The 19722-nt window shown below is 38.2% G+C and overlaps 2 protein-coding genes and 1 pseudogene across 2 annotated transcripts; all 3 read left to right on the top strand.

Annotated features, from left to right (window-relative positions):
- The first annotated feature begins 2136 nt into the window (after positions 1-2136).
- Positions 2137-3087, top strand: LOC107326685 (olfactory receptor 6X1-like). The gene has a single exon (XM_088144062.1). It carries the CDS (start codon positions 2137-2139, stop codon positions 3085-3087), a length of 951 nt encoding a protein of 316 aa, XP_088000188.1.
- Positions 3088-11272: 8185 nt separating this feature from the next.
- On the top strand, positions 11273-12223 carry LOC103066420 (olfactory receptor 6X1-like). Its single transcript, XM_088144061.1, has one exon. It carries the CDS (start codon positions 11273-11275, stop codon positions 12221-12223), a length of 951 nt encoding a protein of 316 aa, XP_088000187.1.
- A 3624-nt stretch (positions 12224-15847) lies between these two features.
- On the top strand, positions 15848-16788 carry LOC148215204 (olfactory receptor 6X1-like; annotated as a pseudogene).
- Positions 16789-19722: the final 2934 nt, after the last annotated feature.

Here is a 19722-nt window from a genome sequence, read left to right as displayed (position 1 = left end):
GGAATTCTGTCAGTTGAAGTCCTCACATCTTAAAGTTGCCAAGTTTGAAAAACACTTCACTAAAATGTAAAACTTCTGATTCCCTAAGTTATCTTGCCCTCCCACCACTCCACCTCCAGGGGGTTTCAAATCTGTGAGTCTTGAGGAAACTATTGTGAATGTCTTCACCTTGAATTGCATATAAAAATGAATGGGGAAAAAGGGAAAGAGTGAAGAAAATCATTATTGTATATCATATCCAATCTGTTCCTTCCTTCTGTTAATGAGACTTCTTTAAGACTCTTTGAAGACTCAATAATATATAGAAGACTGCATTTCTAGGAATGGTACTTGGAATTTGGTCAAAATAAAAACAAGCATGATTCATTTTGATTCAAAACAATATATTCTGGGTATAGTCTAAGGATATTTATGGGAATTAACAGACAAATATCTCTAGAGATGGTAACTTAACTTTCCATGAAAAATTAAGTGCTGCCTCAGTGAAAGGCTTACAGTTACTCTTTTTGCAGTTGAAGAGGAGTGTTAATTAGACCAACTACAAAAGAGTTGCAGAGATTGTCCATGATGGATTGCCTCCAGAGGACCTTCTATCTTGGGACGGCACTTGAAATGTGGTCCAAATGATATCAACCTCAAGTACATTTTAGGTATAGCGCATGGATACTCATGGGAAATTAAAGACAAATATCCTTAGAGACTGTATCCCAACCTTCTGTAGAGAATCCGTAAATAAATTTTCCATGATACAATCTGCTGTATGTTCTTTAAATGGTAAGGAAAATATTTTTCAGGAAGTCTACAATTTTTTCCCCAACACATAATGCATCATTTCCCGAGGTTCTTCAAAACACTGTCTTGCTGAATGGATAGAGAGATGGAGTGAAAGGCACTTCGAGAAGACAAAGCAGCTAATGAAGGAAGAACAAGTCAAGGTAAAGGTGGAGAGATCTTTAGCTCTATGTTTTATAGAACAAGCACGTGGAACAGAATTTCACTGCAGAAGGCATGATGAGTTACTAGCATATACAAACATCCACCCTCACACACAGAGAGAAATATCTTGATTTTTTAAATTCCATAACCCTTGATTTACTTACATCTCCATTATCTCCATTATGGTATTATTAATCATGGTTCTTATGGTATAGGGATATAGGCAAAGGATACATTCTGGAGAACAACCTGGGCAGGAAAAGCAAAAATCCATCCATCACTACTGAGGTCTTGATTTGTTATTTCCACAAAAGATTGAGTGTGTGGTATGAAAATGTATTCCTTATGTTTTTTCCTATAGTACAAGAGGAACGACATAATCCAGGTCATTCTGGGACAGTGTAGAGAAACCATCTTAAACCATCTCTCATGTTGGAATCTTTGGGTGACCATAAATGAATCCCATTGTCTCTACCAGGTGGGTCTATTTTATTTTTTCATGAGAATCTCAGATAGTATTCTCTTTGCTGCATAACATAGTCTTCCATCCTTACTTTATTTTTCCCTATAATTTGGCTTCACTAAATCATTCACCACTTCTCTCTTCATTTGCTCTCAACCACCTATTTTTGTTCCATGTCACCTACAAATATTCTTCTTTTTTTAATCATCATTTTTCTATCACATTCCATATTTTGTTCTTCAGTATTTTACTGCTCCCTTCTTTAGATAACTACCAACTTAAATACTGTTTCTGCACTGAGGTATGGGACTCTGTCATCTCATAATTCCTAAATTCCCAAGATCTAATTTTTATCAAAATATTCACTGCTAGGCTACAACTTAAATGTCTTTAAATATTTAAGAATCTCCAAATGACCTCTTATTTTCTAACAGTGGCAAATTTCACACATCACACTAAGCCATAATAGTGTTTCTTTTGTTTTGGCTTCATACATTGTGGGATTCCAGTGATGGGCCTTTAGAAATCATAACTGATATTTAAAATATCTATCTTTAAAGATTTCATTAAAGAAACATAGCTATGCACACCTTTCATTAACTTGATGTGAAAATCCAGCCCTACGTTCCCCATGTTGCAGTCACAGTATTGCTGTATGAAATCTGTGCTTAGAAATGTAGCTAAATCTTGATTCAATGAAGATTCTGTATCTTCTCTCTTTGTAACAGAAGAAGAACATGAATCTGACCAACTGCACAAGAGTAACTGAATTTATCCTTGTTGGATTGCCAAGAGTTAGGGGAATGGAAGGTGTGATGCACGCCGGTATCTTTCTACTCTACCTCCTTTGTCTGATGGGCAACGGGCTCATCATTGTGATGGTCATTGTAGACCGCCATCTCCAGAAGCCCATGTATTTCTTCCTTAGCAACCTTTCTTTCATTGACATTGGACACACCACAGTCTTTATTCCTAAACTGCTGGTCAATTATCTGTCTGCAAAGAATTCCATCTGTTATGCCTGCTGTTTATCACAGTCTTACTTTTATTTCCTTTTTGGGGTTACGGAATATTTTATCATCACTTTGATATCATTGGACAGATACTTAGCAATTTGCCATCCTTTGAGATATGCCACTATCATGACTTCTGGGGTCTGCCTTAAACTAACAATAGCATCCTGGTTTGGAGGTTTTTTCTCCATTTTTCATAGTACAATAATAATTCCAAATCTACCCTTTTGCACCTCCAACATTATCAATCATTTCTATTGTGATTCAGGACCTGTGTTGAAGGTTGCAGGAGGAGATATACGAGTCCTTGAAGCTCTTGGCTTTCTACTTGCAGTCCTTTTGCTTATGTCCTCCATGCTTTTCACCCTCATTTCTTACCTGTTCATCATTTCTACCATTCTCCGAATGCCTTCAAGCACCAGACAGCAGAGGGCCTTTTCTACCTGTGCTTCCCATCTGATTGTAGTTTGTATTTTGTATGGATCGGTCGTTTTTGTCTATTTAAGACCTACTATCAGGAAATCTTCCTTCAGTGTAATCAAATCTGTTTCTATGCTCAATACTATGATCGTACCAGTGCTCAATCCTTTCATTTACACTATTAGGAACCATGAAGTAAAAGAAGCAGTGTGGAAAGCATTAAGAAGAAAGACTCCAGGTTTTCCTAAAATCTAAACAGAGACCTGCATGGAGAAGCAATTCTATGCTCCAAGATGACGAGTGGGAGAACAATCCATCACAGATATTGTACCATTATTTTACCTTGTCTAAGTCATAAGAATGAAAGAAGCAGGAGGCCAACGCTCATAGCCCAGTGTTTGAAATTATGATGCTAGCACCCATTGCTTCAATCAAGGTTGAACCCTAGGAAGGCTTTATAATGCAATGACAGCTTATATGTGATATTCATGGTTATATACACTTTTACTTATATATATCCTAAATCTTCCTCGCTTTTATTGTGGATGAATGGTATGGTGAAATGCAAAGAATAATACAATCTGAATATCTATCTTTTTGTTTTAGAGCTTCAGCTAAGACTTGCAACGTTATGTAAGTTGACCATTAAATGGAGACTGATTTACAATTTCTCTTGTATATCAAGCAGATGAAGGAAGTGATTAAGGGCATTTCCCAGTTGAGCACTTGGGTACCCGTTGACTTTGGACAAGCTGGGATATTTTGCTCTTTGTCATACAATGAACAAATAATACCATGTATAAGAATATAAAATAATCTCTCTTTTGTCCACAGGAATATGTCCAGTGGATTGAGATTTTTCATTTGCCACCTTGTGCCAGAGTTATAAAAAATTGGGAGAGTTATAAAATTTTTTACATGGGGTGCATTGGACTCCCCATAGAATGCATTAGAAATGATGGGCATTAGCATTTTCATCATGGAGATGTAGGAAATTGGAGGTTTTACTGACCCACCTGATATGGTCATCTGATCATTTAAGTATCTTTTGGGGTTAGCATATTAATATATATTAGTAGATTAATGGGGAAATTTTTAAATGTTGAAGATGCTAATGTAATGTTGACTTATATACAACTGTTTGGACTTTGACTGCCCATTTCTCATGTGATGTGGGACTTGTATGGAAGAGTGCAGGAGGAGATATAGGAGTCATTGAAGTACCTGGTTTTCTAGTTACAGTGGTTGGGATTATGAGCTCACTGCTTTTTACCTTCATTCCTTACCTCTTCTTGATTTACACCGTTCTCCGATTCCCTTCAATCCCCAGACAGCAGAGGTCTTTTGCACCTGTGCTTCCCATCTGATTGTGGTCCGCGTTTTGTATCGGTCACCCTTTTTTGTCTATTTAAAACCTACTATCAAGTTCTATTGAGTAAGTATGATGTAGTCTCTCTCTATATTGTACACAGTGGTCACCCTGGTGCTAGAAACTTTCATTTACACCATTAGGAACCAAGAAGGCAAGGATGCAGTGTGGGAGCTTTTCGAAAAGAAGACTCCAGGTCTCCAAAACCTCTTAGCATAGGTGTTTGTTGAGAAGTGATGGAAAATGATTCTATTGTCCTATTGAAAGCATCAAGCCTCAGAGCTTCGGAATCCATCTCCAAAGCTATTGTGCTGGTCTTCTTTAATAAGCCTACCACAACAAAGAAGGATGAAACATTGTTTAGCATGGTAGGTTACAAGTGGAAGTTTTTCTTGTCTTCATGTTCAATTGTCTGATGACCCCATGACAAAGGGATTGTTGGGAAGCACCTGAGTTCTAGTCCTGTAAGGCATAAAAATAGCCATGTACTGCATAGTCACTAGCCATCTACTTAGAATGAAACCTTCTGAATATAGTTCACTCTTCATGAAAGCGATATCTCTTTCTTATTCCTCTGTATAGACTATAAGATTCATTTAGCATCTGGATTACTTTATTTGGACAAGAGTGGATTCATGCCCATTTATTGAACAAATGACAGGCTATTGTTTTCAAATTATATTTTATTGAAAGATGTTCACGGGACTCAGAGAAGAAAATTTAATATAAAAGATTAGGACTTCTCTGTTATTGGAAATATGCAAGAAATGTGCCTTGGTGCTGCCAATCATTAGCAATAACCATTAGATATTGATCTAGACTTCACCATCCAAAAATCATGACCTGGACCTAAGAGGGGCTTTATACAATACAATACAATACAAATACTTTAATGACCAAGTATAAAATATACACAAGGAATTTGTCTTCGGTGACGAACAGCAAGATCAACGGTGCGTTTGGATAGCAACAAAAATTAATAAACAGTAACAATAACACTGCCCAATAAAATAACTTTTCCAAAGAAGAAGCCACTATCCAGTACATATCAAATCATACAGTGTTTAACAGAGCAATGGCACAAGGGAAAAAACTATTCCGATGTCTAGATGTTTTAACATATGGAGCTCTATAGCACCGTCCCGAAGGAAGAAGTTGGAACAGATTATATCCAGGATGAGAAGAGTCTGCAGATATCCTCTCTGCCCTCCTTTTGACCCTCACAGTATACAGTTCTTCTATAGAAGGCAGACGGGTTGCAATTATCCTTTCTGCAGACTTAACTATCCGTTGGATAGTCTGAGTCTGTCCTTTTTGGTTGCAGAATCAAACCAGACAGTTATAGAGGAGCAGATAACAGACTCAATGATTCCCCTGTAAAACTGTACCAAGAGCTCCTGGGATAATTTAAACTTCCTAAGTTGCCGCAGAAAAAACATCCATTGCTGTGCCTTTTTAATGATGGCTGTGATGTTAAACGTCCATTTCAGGTCTTGGGAAAGTATAGAACCCAGGAACTTGAAGGACTCTACTACTGATACTGGACTGTTGAGTATGGTAAGGGGAGGAGTATTAGAAGGATTCTTCCTAAAGTCCACAATCATCTCCACAGTTTTAAGTGTGTTAAATTCTAAGTTATTACAACCACACCACAAGACCAGCTGTTGAACCTCCCGTCTATATGCTGACTCATTTCCATTTCGAATTAGACCAATGACAGTTGTATCATCCGCATATTTCAAGATTTTAACAGAAGAGTCTTTTGAAATGCAGTCATTGGTATAAAGGGAGAAAAGCAACGGGGAGAGCACACATCCCTGAGGGGCACCAGTACTGATTAACCGGGTACCGGATGTAATTTTGCCTAACCTCACGTGTTGTTTCCTACCTGTTAGAAAACTGATTATCCATCTACAGGTATGGTCAGGCACAGTAAGCTGGATCAGTTTGTTGTAAAGAATTTCTGGCACAATAGTATTAAATCCTGAACTGAAGTCCACAAAAAGAACTCGTGCGTAAGACCCCGGAAATTCAAGGTGTTGCAGAATATAGTGCGAGGCCATATTAACAGCATCATCCACTGACCTGTTTCCACGGTAAGCAAACTGCAGTGGGTCTAACAGGGGATCCGTGATGGCTTTCAAGTGAGCCAACACTAACCTCTCAAAGGTCTTCATGACCATAAATGTCAGTGCAACTGGTCTGTAGTCATTCAGCTCACTAATGGGGGATTTCTTAGGAACTGGGATGATTGTAGAGCTCTTAAAACAAGAAGGGACATAACCCGTCTCCAGCGATTTATTAAAAATATGCGTGAAAACAGGGGCCAGTTGTTCTGCACAAACTTTCAAACACGAGGTGGTCACACCGTCTGGACCTGGAGCTTTTCCGATCTTTTGCTTTTGAAACAGACCTCGTACTTCTTTCTCTAGGACCACCAGAGGTAAGGGACCCAGGGGATTGGGGACAGGTGTAGAGAAATTTAATGCTGGTGATGTATCTGAGATACAGTTGGCAGCAGCAGATAACGGTTGTTCATTCTCAAACCTGCAATAAAACCTGTTGAGATCGTCTGCCAGTTGATGACTCTCTTCAATCAGGAGTGGTGGGTTGTTGTAGCTGAAGATGTTCTTCAGGCTTTTCCACACAGTTGCAGGATCATTTGCTGAAAACTGACTTTTCAGCTTTACTGAGTAGTTTCTCTTTGCCACCTTAATCTCCCTCGTGAGTAAATTTCTAGTCCGATTATACATAATCCTGTCCCCATTCCTAAGGGCCTCCTTGTCACAACACAGCTGTTTAAGCTTTGCCGTGAACCACGGCTTGTTGTTATTATATATACGTATGTTTTGGGTGGGCACACATATGCCCTCACAAAAGCTAATGTATGAAGTCACAGCATCAGTATACTTATCCAGATCTGCAGAGGTCATCCAGATCTGCAGATCTTAATGAGCTGTTGAGTGGTCTCCATCACTCAGTAGAAGAGCAACTTTCTCTTCTGTTGGACCTGAGGTGACAGAAAGAAATGGCCCTTTCTTGAGTCACTCTGGGTGGACTATTTGAGGTAATACCGTAAGTTCAACCACCTTTGTCAGAGCAGTTCATTGAAATTGGAGGGCATGACCATATATTCCATTTACAAGGCTTCTCCCTGCGTCCATCCTTATTATCCCAGATTCATAAAATCTCAGATCTGCTGGTATCTTGTATCTCTTCTCATCTTTCTATTTAAATGAACATTCTCAACTTGGTGTCCTCCAAACGTGTTTGATTGAGGCATGTAGAATGGTTCCTTTCATATGAGCAAATCCTTCTTGGCTGAAAATGAAACTTAATAGTAGTGCTGGGGATTTTTTTCCCAGTTTAGTTTTTTCTACTCCCCTGTTTTCTGGATGGGAGAATTCTTGGTCAAATAATGAATTAAAGCTTTCTCCTAATGTAGCTTGTGTACATTTGCCTAACATATCATTTGTTTAAAGAGTTTTCTAAAACAATGCATACTTATCTGTAATGTTCATATAGTTTTATACTTTTATTACAAAAGATTTCTTGAATCTTCCTTGCTTTTCATATCAGTAGTGAAAGATGAATAAATAAGTTTTGGTGTATTTAGATTTGGATTTTTTATTTTTAGATTTTTTAATCCACCATTATTATTTTTATAAATAACTCAAGGCAGTGAGCATACCTAACACTCCTTCCTCCTCCTATTTTCCCCACAATAACAACCATGTGTGGCGAGTTGGGCTGAGAGAGAGTAACTGGCCCAAAATCACCCCGGCAGTTTTCATCCTTAGGCAGGATTGGCGCTCTCAGTCTCCTGCTTTCTAGGCTGGGGCCTGAACACTAGATCAGACTGGCTCTTGGTTCAAAGATAAGACCATATGCAACTATCCAGTCAGATGGAAGGTCAGTTTGTTTCTTCCCCATCTTTAGGCAATCACTGATGAAGACTGAGTGGTGAAGATTCCACAGCATTTGGGACATTAATTTCATTATAATGTATTGACTTTGTATCATGATGTGTTTTAAATAAAGTCTATTTTCTAAGCCTTTTCCTTGGATTGAATTTCTTGGAAGATCTGCATGCTAAAATGTGTGGTATAGTGGCTGAAGTGTTGGGCTGGAATGGAGAGGGACAGGTTCAGCTCCCCATTAGACCTGGAAGCTCACGGGTGACTTTGGGTCAGTCACCTCCCTGTTAGCACTTCTTGTGGGAAAATAGTGGAGGGATGTCAATCTGAGAAGAAATAAATCCTTCTTGACATTCATGTCCTTATGTTCCTGCATTGTATCCTTTACATGTAAGATGGGGTATCTGCAGAGTTTTCCAAATGTTATAAACGGATGAACTTTCTGTGAGGATTACAAACCGAACACAGATAATGCTACAGGAATAGAAAAAACTGGGGAATAGAATAAAGTGTCTATCCGGAAGCAGAATCAAATTGTGAACCTTGACCCTAAAAAAAATTCTTGTATGGTGTAACATGGTTAGGTTTATGCATGTTATCATTTTATTTTCCATCTGAACTGACTTACTCTGTCCATTCTAGATCCCACAGTTTGTGGCCTCCACTCTGAAGCAAAATTCTACTGCCACATAGAATTATGTCATCAGAAAATCTCAGAGTTGGAAGGGACACTTAGGACATTGAATTCCACCTCCTGCTCCTATTTTGGTGGAAGAGTCAAAACTGAAGTATCCCAAGAGATACAATTTAGTGTCCACCTAAATATGACCAAGCATGAGGAGGCCACCATTTTTAGGGCAGATCAATCAACGGGAGATGGTGTGGGACCCAACATTGAATGCATCATGATTTCATACAATATATAACACAATTATGTACTATGCATCATTGGATGATAATGTCACAAAGCACAGGGAATGTTTGGTGTCCTCTTTATGACGATCAGATATGCTGGCTGGGGAATTCTGGGGGTTCTAGTCGACTCCATTAAAGTTGCCAAGTTTGAAAAACACTTCACTAAAGTATAACACTTCTGATTCCCTAAATTATCTTGCCTTCCCACCACTGTACCTCAAGGGGATTTCAAGTCTATGAGTCCTGAATATGCTATGGTGAGTGTCTTCACCTTGAATTCCATGGAAAAACGAATGGGGAAAAAGGTATGAAAATGGGGTGAAGAACATCATCACTGTTACACATCCCTTCCCTCTTTTATTGAGACTTTGAAGAGACTTTCAAAAGGTAATAATGTATTGAAGCCTGCATTTCTGGGAATGGTACTTGGAATTTTGTCCAAATAAAACCAGGCATGAGTCATGCTGATTCAAAATGATATATTCTAGGTAGGGTATACAGTATTTATGTGAATTAAGAGACCAATATCTCTAGACATTGTATCTCATCCTTAGTTTAGAAAATTAAGTGCTGCATCAGTGAAGGAGTTACATTCCCTCTTTTTGCAGTTGAAGAGGAATGTCAATTAAACCAACTGTAAAAGAGTCGCTGAGTTTGTTCTTGTTGGAATGCCTCCAGAGGACTTCTATCTTGGGATGGAACTTGAAATGTGGTCCAAATGATAGAAACCTTGAGTATATTCTAGGTTTAGTGCATGGATACTCATGGGAAATTAAAAGCAAATGTCCTTAGAAAGTGTATCCCATGGTTCTGTAGAGGATCCTTCTATGATGCAATCAGCTCTATCTTCTTTAAACAGTAAGGAAAATAATATTTTAAGAAGTCTACAATTTTTCCCCCAACACATGATGCATCATTTTCTGAGGCTGTTCAAAACACTTTCTTGATGGAGAGGAGGAGAGATGGAGAGAAAGGCATTTAGAGAACACAAGGCAGGTAACGAAGTATGAAGAAATCGAGGTAAAGTTGGAGAGATCTTTAGGTCCATGTTTTATAGAAGGAGCACATGGAACAGAATTTCCCTGCAGAAGTAGTTACAACTTATTACATACAAACATTCACCCGCAGAGAGAAACAGTTTAGCTTTTCTATTTCTATAGTCCTTGATTTATTTACATCTCCATTATCTCAATTATGGTACTATTGATCGTGTTTCTTATGGGATAGGGATACAGGCAAACAAGCTATGACAGGAAAAAGATTGTGCAGAATAACCTGGGCAGGAAAAGCGGTTCAGCCCATCCATCACTGCCGAGGTCTTGACTTGTTACTTCCACAAAAGATTGGGTGTGTGGTATGGAAATGTATTCCTGATTTTTTTTCATAGAAGGGGAAAGAGAAAATCCAGCTCATTGTGGGACAATGGAGAGAAAGGAATTGAACTAATCTATTTTTCAAACCATTTCTATTGGTGGATGCTTTTTATGACCATAGATGAATCCATTGTCTCTACCATGTGCATATATGTTATTTTTTCTTGAGAATCTCAGATAATATTCCCTTTGCTGCATAACATAGTCTTCCATCTTTTTCTTACTCTTTTCCAGTAATTTGGCTTCACTAAATCATTCATCACTTGTCTCTTCATTTGCTCTAAAACCACCTCTCTGTGTTGCATGTCCTCTATAAATATTCTTTTTTTTTAATCATCATATTTCTACCACACTCCATATTTTGTTCTTCAGTATTTTACTACTCTGTTCTTTAGATAACTACCAATTTAAATAAGGCTTCTGCCCGGAGGTATGGGACTCTGTCATCTCAGAAGTCCTAAGTTCCCAAGTTCCATTTTGTATCAAAATATACACCTCTAGACTACGACTTCCAAAAATGTCATTGTATATTTAAGAATCCCCAAATGATATCTTATTTTACGAAAGTGGCCAAGTTCACATACCACACTAAGGTATAATAGTGTTTCTTTGGTTTCTGCCTCATGTTTTCTGTGATTCCAGTAATGGGCCTTTATGAATAATAAATTATATTCAAATATCTATCTTTAAAGGCTTCATTAAACAACCATAGCTATGCACAGCTTTCATTAACTTGATGCGAAAATCCAGTCTTATATTCTCTGTGTTGCAATCACGGTATTGCTGTATGAAATATGTTTTTAGAAATATGGCTAAATCTTCTTTCAATGAAGATTCTGTCTTTTCTCTCTTTCTAATAGAAGAACATGAATTTGACCAACTGCACAAGAGTCACTGCATTTATCCTTGTGGGATTGCCAAGAGTTAGGGGAATGGAAGGTGTGATGCATGCTGGTATCTTTGTGCTCTACCTCCTGTGTCTGATGGGCAACGGGCTCATCATTGTGATGGTAATTGTGGACCACCATCTCCAGAAGCCCATGTATTTCTTCCTTAGCAACCTTTCGCTCATTGACATTGGACACACCACCGTCTTTGTTCCTAAATTGCTGGTCAATTATGTTTCTGCAAAGGATTCCATTTGTTTTGCCTGCTGTTTATCACAGTCTTTTTTTTATTTCCTTTTTGGAATTACAGAATTTTTTATCATCACTTTGATATCCCTGGACAGATACATAGCCATCTGCCATCCTTTGAGATATGCCACTATCATGACTCCTGGGGTCTGCCTTAAACTAGCAATAGCATCCTGGTTTGGGGGTTTTTTCTGCCTTCTTTATAGTACAATGAAATTGCCAAATCTACCCTTTTGCCCCTCCAACATTATCAATCATTTCTTTTGTGATGCAGGACCTCTGCTGAAGGTTGCAGGAGGATATATACAAGTGATTGAAGCCCTTGTCTTCCTAATTACTGTCTTTGTGATTATGTCCTCCCTTCTTTTCACCCTCATCTCTTACCTCTTCATCATTTCCACCATTCTCCGAATACCTTCAAGCTCCAGACAGCAGAGGGCCTTTTCTACCTGTGCTTCCCATCTGATTGTTGTCACCATTTTGTACAGCTCAGTCTTTTTTGTCTATTTAAGACCTACTGTCAAGAGCTCTTCCTTCAGTAAGATGAAGTCTGTTTCTTTGGTGAGTGCTATAGTTGTTCCAGTGTTAAATCCTTTCATTTACACGATTAGGAACCATGAAGTGAAAGAAGCAGTGTGGAAAGCATTAAGAAAAGAGACTCCAGGTTTCCCCAAAATCTAAACAGAGACCTGTATGGAGAAGCAATCCTATGCTCCAGGATGGAGACTTGGGGAACTATCCATCAGAGATATTGTACCATTATTTTTGCTTGCCTAATGCATTAGGATGGAAGAAGAAGGGGGTCAATGCTGATAGCCCAGTGGATGAAAGTATGATGCTAGCACCCATTGTTCAATCAAGATTGAATGTCAGGAAGGGTTTATAATGCAATGACAGCTTATATGTGATATTTCTGGCTATATACATTTTACCAATATATTTCCTAAATCCTCCTCGCTTTTATTCTGGGTGAAATGCCAATAGGAATATAGTCTGAATAGCTACAATCTTTTGGTGTTTTTGCTCAGATTTGCAACATTATCTAAGCTGACCATTAAATGGAGACTAATTTACAATTTCTCTTGTATATCAAGCTAATGAAGGAAGTGATCCAGGGCATTTCCCAGTTGCGTGCTTGGGGATCTGTTGATGACGGACAGGCTGGGCTGTTTTGCTCTTTGTCACATAATGAGTATTTAACGCTGTGTGTAAGAAATGAAATAATCTTTCTTTGGTCCATGAAAATATGTACAGTGGATTGAAATTTATTATATGCTACTTTATGCCTCTGTTATAAAAAATTGAGAGACTTAATAGGAATATTTATATATATATAATATATATATAAATATATATATATATATATATATATAATGAATTAATGCTTTCCCCAAATCTAGCCTGTATACATTTGCCTAACATTTCATTTCTGTAAAAAAAAAAAAAAAAAACTTTTCTAAAAGAATGCATATTTATCTATTATGTTCATATGAAAGATGTACATTTTTATAAAAGATCTGTTGAATCTTTCTTGATATTCATATCGGTAGTGAGAGATGAATACGTAAGTTTTGTTGTATTTAGATTTGGATTTTTTTATTTTTAGATTTATTTAATCCACCATTATTATTTTTATAAATAACTCAAGGCAGTGAGCATACCTAACACTCCTTCCTCCTCCTATTTTCCCCACAATAACAACCATGTGTGGCGAGTTGGGCTGAGAGAGAGTAACTGGCCCAAAATCACCCCGGCAGTTTTCATCCTTAGGCAGGATTGGCGCTCTCAGTCTCCTGCTTTCTAGGCTGGGGCCTGAACACTAGATCAGACTGGCTCTTGGTTCAAAGATAAGACCATATGCAACTATCCAGTCAGATGGAAGGTCAGTTTGTTTCTTCCCCATCTCTAGGCAATCACTGATGAAGACTGATGGTGGAAATTCCACAGCATTTGGGACATTAATGTCATTATAATGCATTGCCTTGTATCATGATGTGTTTTAAATAAAGTCTATTTTCTAAGCCTTTTCCTTGGATTGAATTTCTTGGAAGATCTGCATGCTAAAATGTGTGGTATAGTGGCTGAAGTGTTGGGCTGGAATGGAGAGGGACAGGTTCAGCTCCCCATTAGACCTGGAAGCTCACGGGTGACTTTGGGTCAGTCACCTCCCTGTTAGCACTTCTTGTGGGAAAATAGTGGAGGGATGTCAATCTGAGAAGAAATAAATCATTGTTGACATTCATGTCCTTATGTTCCTGCATTGTACCCTTTACACGTAGGATGGGGTATCTGCAGAGTTTTCCAAATGTTACAAACGGATGAACTTTCTGTGAGGATTACAAACCGAACACAGATAATGCTACAGGAATAAAAAAAACTGGGGAACAGAATAAAGTGTCTATCCGGAAGCAGAATCAAATAGTGAATCAAATAGTGAATCTTGACCCTAAAAAGGATCCTTGTATGGTGTACATCATTATGTTTATGTAAGTTATCATTTTTATTTTCCATCTGAACTGACTTACTCTGTCCATTCTAGATCCCACAGTTTGTGGCCTCCACTCTGAAGCAAAATTCTACTGCCGCATAGAATTATATCATCAGAAAATCTCAGAGTTGGAAGGGGACACTTAGGACATTGAATTCCACCTCCTGCTCCTATTTTGGTGGAAGAGTCAAAATGTAACTATCCCAAAAAGATACAATTTGGTCTCCACCTAAATACGACCAGGCATGAGGAGACCATCATCTTCATGGCAGATGAATTGAGGGGAGCTGGGATGGGACACAATATTGAATGCATCATGATTTCATCTGGTGGATGAGTCATGGCAACTGGACTTCATTTCTTTTTTGGTAGAGACAAAAGAAAAGAAGTCCAGTTGCAATGGCTCAACCTCCAGACAATTCCACCTGGATGACTGAGAATCTTCATAAACATCATGATTTCATACAGTATATGACACAGTAATGTACTATACATCATTGGATGATAACTTCACAAGGCACAAGGCATGATTTAATGTCCTCATTATGCTGACCAGATATGCCAGCTGGGGAATTCTGAGAGTTCTATTCCATCCATCTTAAGTTGCCAAGTTTGAAAAGCACTTCACTAAATTATAAAACTTTGGATTCCCTAAATTATTTTGCCTTCCCTCCAATGCACCTCAAGCAGATTTCAAGTCTGCAAGTCCTGGGGATACTATCATGAATGTCTTCACCTTGAATTCAATGAAAAAATGAATGGGGAAAAAGGGAAGGGGTGAAGAAAATCATTATTGGACATCATCTCGAATCAGTTCCTTCCCTATTTTATTGAGACTTCAAAGAGAGTTTCAAGAGTTAATTATATATTGAAGACTGCATTTCTAGGAATAGTACTTGGACTTTTGTCCAAGTAAAACCAGTCATGAGTCATGCTGATTCAAAATGATATATTCTAGGTACGGTACATGGGTATTTATGTGAATTGAGAGACAAATATCTCTAGAGATTGTAGAGATTGTATCTCATCCTTAGTTTAGAAAATTAAGTGTTGCACCAGTGAAGGGTTTACATTTTCCCTTTTTGCAGTTGAAGAGAAATGTTAATTAGACCAACTATAAAAGAGCTGCAGAGTTTGTCCTTGATGGATTGCCTCCAGAGGACCTCCAGAAGACCTCCTATCTTTGGACGGCACTTCAGATGTGGTTGATATGAGCCTGAAGTATTTTCCAGGTATAGTGCATGGATAGTCATGGGAAATTAAAGGCAAATATCCTATGAGACTGTATCCCGAGGTTCTGTAGAGACTCAATAAATAAACTTTCTATGACACAATCTGCTCTATCTCCCTTAAACAGTAGGGAAAATAATATTTCAAGAAGTCTACAATTTTTTCCCCAAAAACATGATGTATCTTTTTCTGAGGTTCTTCAAAACACTGCCTTGAAGAATGGATAGAGAGATGGAGTGAAAGGGATTTGAAGAAAATAAGGCAGGTAATGAAGTATGAAGACATCGAGGTAAAGGTGGAGAGATCTTTAGGTCCATGTTTTATGGAATGAATATCTGAAACAGAAATTCACTGCAGAAGTTGTTATGACTTACTGGCATACCAACATTCACCCACAGAGAGAAACAACTTGGCTTTTCTATTTCTATAGTCCTTGATTTATTTGCATATCCATTATCTCAATTATGTTACTATTGATTGTGTTTCTTATGGGATAGGGATACAGGCAAACAAGCCACGGCAGCAAAAAAATTGTGGCAGCAAAAAAATTGATTCTGTATCTTCTCTCTTTCTAACAGAAGAAGAACATGAATTTGACCAACTGCACAAGAGTAATTGCATTTATCCTTGTGGGATTGCAAGAGTTAGGGGAATGGAAGGTGTGATGTACGCCGGTATCTTTGTGCTCTACCTCCTGTGTCTAATGGGTAACGGGCTCATCATTGTGATGGTAATTGTGGACTGCCACCTCCAGAAGCCCATGTATTTCTTCCTTAGCAACCTTTCGCTCATTGACATTGGACACACCATCGTCTTTGTTCCTAAATTGCTGGTCAATTATCTCTCTGCAAAGAATACCATTTCTTTCTGCTGCTGTTCAACACAATTGTATGTTTATTTCTTTTTTGGTGTCACTGAATTTTTTATCATTACTTTGATATCCCTGGGGAGATATCATCTGGCATCCTTTGAGATATGCCACGATTGATATTGATATGCCACTATCATGACTTCTGAAACTTAGCAATAGCAGCCTGGTTTGGAGGCTTTTTCTGCATTCTTTATCAGATAGTAAAAATTTCAAGTCTACCCTTTTGCACTTCCAACATTATCAATCATTACTATTGTGATGCGGGACCTGTGTTGAAGGTTACAGGAGGAAATATACAGGTGATTGAAGCCCTTGGCTTCCTAGTTACTGTCCTCCATGGTTTTCACCCTCATCTCTTACCTCTTCACCATTTCCACCATTATCCAAATGCCTTCAACCTCGGGACAGCAGAGGGCCTTTTCCACATGTGCTTCCCATCTGATTGTAGTCACCATTTTGTATGGCTCAGTCTTTTTTGTCCATTTAAGACCTATTTTCAAGAGCTCTTCTTTCAGTAAGATGAAGTCTGTTTCTTTGGTGAATGCTACAGTTGTGCCAGTTTTAAATCCTTTCATGTACACGATTAGGAACCATGAAGTGAAAGAAGCAGTGTAGAAAGCATTAAGAAAAAAGACTCCAGGTTTCCCCAAAATCTAAACAGAGACCTGCATGGAGAAGCAATCCTATGCTCCAGGATGAAGATTGGGAGAACTATCCATCAGAGATATTGTACCATTATTTTTGCTTGCCTAATTCTTCCATTAGGATGGAAGAAGCAGGAGCTCAATGCTGATAGCCCAGTAGTTGAAATTATGATGCTAGCACCCATTGTTCCATCATGATTGAATCTCAGGAAGGGTTTATAATGCAATGACAAATTATACATGATATTTATGGCTATATACATTTTACTAATATATTTCCTAAATCCTCCTCGCTTTTATTCTGGATGAATGGCATGGTGAAATGCAAAGAGTAATACAATCTGAATATCAACCTTTTTGTTTTGGAGCTTCAGCAACATTATTTAAGTTGACCATTAAATGGAGCCCAACTTACAATTTCTCTTGTATGACAAAAGGATGAAGGAAGTGATGAAGGCATTTCCGAGTTGAGCACTTGGACACTGGACAAGCTGTGATATTTTGCTCTTTCTCATAGAATGAACAAATAATATCATGTGTAAGAATATAAAATAATCTCTCTTTTGTCCACAGGAATATGTCCAGTGGAATGAGATTTTTCATTTGCCACCTTTTGCCAGAGTTATAAAAAATTGGGACAGTTATAAAAATTTTTACAGTGGTGCATTGGACTCCCCATATAAAGCTTAATATTAAAGGTTAGGACTTCTCTCTTATTGCAGATATGGGAGGTATGTGCATTGATGCTGCCAATCATTAGCAATACCCTTTAGATATTGATCTGGACCTCAGCAACCCAAGATCATGACCTGGCATCAAAAGGGGATTTATGAGTTATTGAATGGTCTCCATCATTCAGAGTTACAGAGCAGCTTTATCTTCTGTTAAATCGGAAAGTTATGGAAAAAAATGGACTTTTCTTGGGTCAAACTGGGTGGACTATTCAAGCTAGTATGGTAAGTTCAACCATGTTGTTTAGAGCAATTCATCGAAATTGGAGGTCCATGACCATATATCACATTTACAAACCTTCTCCCTGCATCCTTCCTTCTAATCAAAGGTTCATAAATACTCAGGTCTGATGGTACCTTGTTCCTCTTCTCATATTTCTATTCAAATTAACTCCCCCAATCTGGTGTCCCCCAAACAAGTTTGATTCAGGCATTGCAGAATTCTTCCTTCAACATGAGCAAATCCTACTTGGATGAAAAAACGACGTGCTTCCAGTGATGGGGATTCTTTTTCTAAGTTTCATTTCTCCTTTTCCCTCCTTTGGTGTATATTTGAAATCCTGTTTTCTGGATTGGAGAACAGTTTTTGAAATAATGAATGAAAGCTTTCCCCTAATATAGCCTGCATACATTCGCCTAACATTTCATTTCTGTAAAAAAAAAGTTCTCTAAAAGTATATATACTTATCTATTATGTTCATATGAAAGATGTAATTTTTTATAAAAGAACTGTTGAATCTTACTTGCTTTTCATATGTGTAATGAAGGATGAACTCGTTATTTATTTATTTTTTTGAACTATTGGTTGAAAGATACATGATTATGTAAGGAAATACTCAGATGGAGACTGAATTTGCTTCTCCCCCATCTCTAGGTAATCACTGATGAAGATTGGGTGGTGGGTCATTCCATACCACTTGGGACATTAGGTTTATCCCAAGGCAATGACTTTGTATCATGATGTGTTTTCAATAAAGTCTGTTTCATAAGCCTTGTCCTTGGACTGCATTTCTTGGAAGTTCTGTATGCTAAACGTGTGTGGTAGACTGGTTGAAGTGTTGGACTGGGAATAGAGAGGCACAGGTTCAAGTCCCCAGTGGACATGGAAGCTCATGGCTGAGTTTGGGTCAGTCACATACCTGAAAGCGACCACTTCCTGTGGGAAAATATTGGAGGGATATACACTGACAAAAGTAAAGCAGTCTCAACGTTCCTGCCCTCGTGCTACCTGAGTAGTATCATTTGCACATAGGATGGGGTATCTGCACAGCTTTCCCAATGATGAATTTTCTACATGTAGAATAAGTGGAACCCCGAAAATGGTAAGGGTGGGAAACAGAAAAAAGTGTCTGTCCTGGAGCAGAGTAAAATGGAGAAACCTGACCATTAAAAAGGATCCTTGTATGGTGTAAGATTTTCAAGTCTATTTATTTTTCCATCTGAACTGACTTACTCTGTCCATTCAAGGTCCCATGTTTCGTGACCTCCACTCTCAAGCAATATTCTTCCACCACATAGAATTACATCATCATAAAACTGCAGAGATGGAAGTGGACATTTAGCCCACTGAATTCCACCTCCTGCTCCTATTTTGGTGGGAGAATAAAAACTTAAGCACCCCAAAGAGATACAATCTAGACTCCAAATAATTACTGCCAGTCATGAGGAGTCACCATCTTCAATACAGATGAATCAAGGGGAGGTGGGGGTGGACAAAACATTGAATGAATCATAATTTCATACACTATATGACACAATTATGTACAATACATCATTGAATGATAACTTCACAATGAACAGGGCATGATTTTGGTGTCCTTTATAATGATGATGAAATATGCTGGCTGAGGAATTCTGGGAGGTGAAGTCCCCACATCTTAAAGTTACCAGGTTTGAAAGACATTTACTAAAATGTAAAACATCTGATTCCCTACATAAGCTACCCCCCCCCGCACCCCCCCCCCACCTGAATGGGATTTCAAATATGAAAGCTGTGAGGATGCTACAGTCAAAGTCTTCACCTTGAATTGCATGGGAAAATGAATGGGGAAAAAGGGAAAGTGGGAAGAAAATCATTCTTGGACATCATCTCCAATCAGTTCCTTCCCTGTTTTATTTAGACTGCATTTCTAGGAATGGTACTTGGAATTTGCTCAAAATAAAACCAGGCGTGATTCATTTCGCTTCAAAACGATATATTCTGAGTATGGTTTGTG

This window comes from Python bivittatus, unplaced genomic scaffold (assembly GCF_059951505.1).
Source record: "Python bivittatus isolate LINGU-HERP-01145 unplaced genomic scaffold, Pbiv_v1 ctg000430_np1212, whole genome shotgun sequence".
In the NCBI taxonomy this organism is placed as follows: Eukaryota; Metazoa; Chordata; class Lepidosauria; order Squamata; family Pythonidae; genus Python; species Python bivittatus.
Note: the sequence above shows the minus strand (reverse complement) of the source record. Positions and strands in the feature narration are given on the sequence as shown.

What these genes read in the sequence shown, in the direction of transcription:
- LOC107326685 (XM_088144062.1), top strand. Translation starts at nt 2,137, where the DNA reads ATGAATCTGACCAACTGCACAAGAGTAACTGAATTTATCCTTGTTGGA.
- LOC103066420 (XM_088144061.1), top strand. Translation starts at nt 11,273, where the DNA reads ATGAATTTGACCAACTGCACAAGAGTCACTGCATTTATCCTTGTGGGA.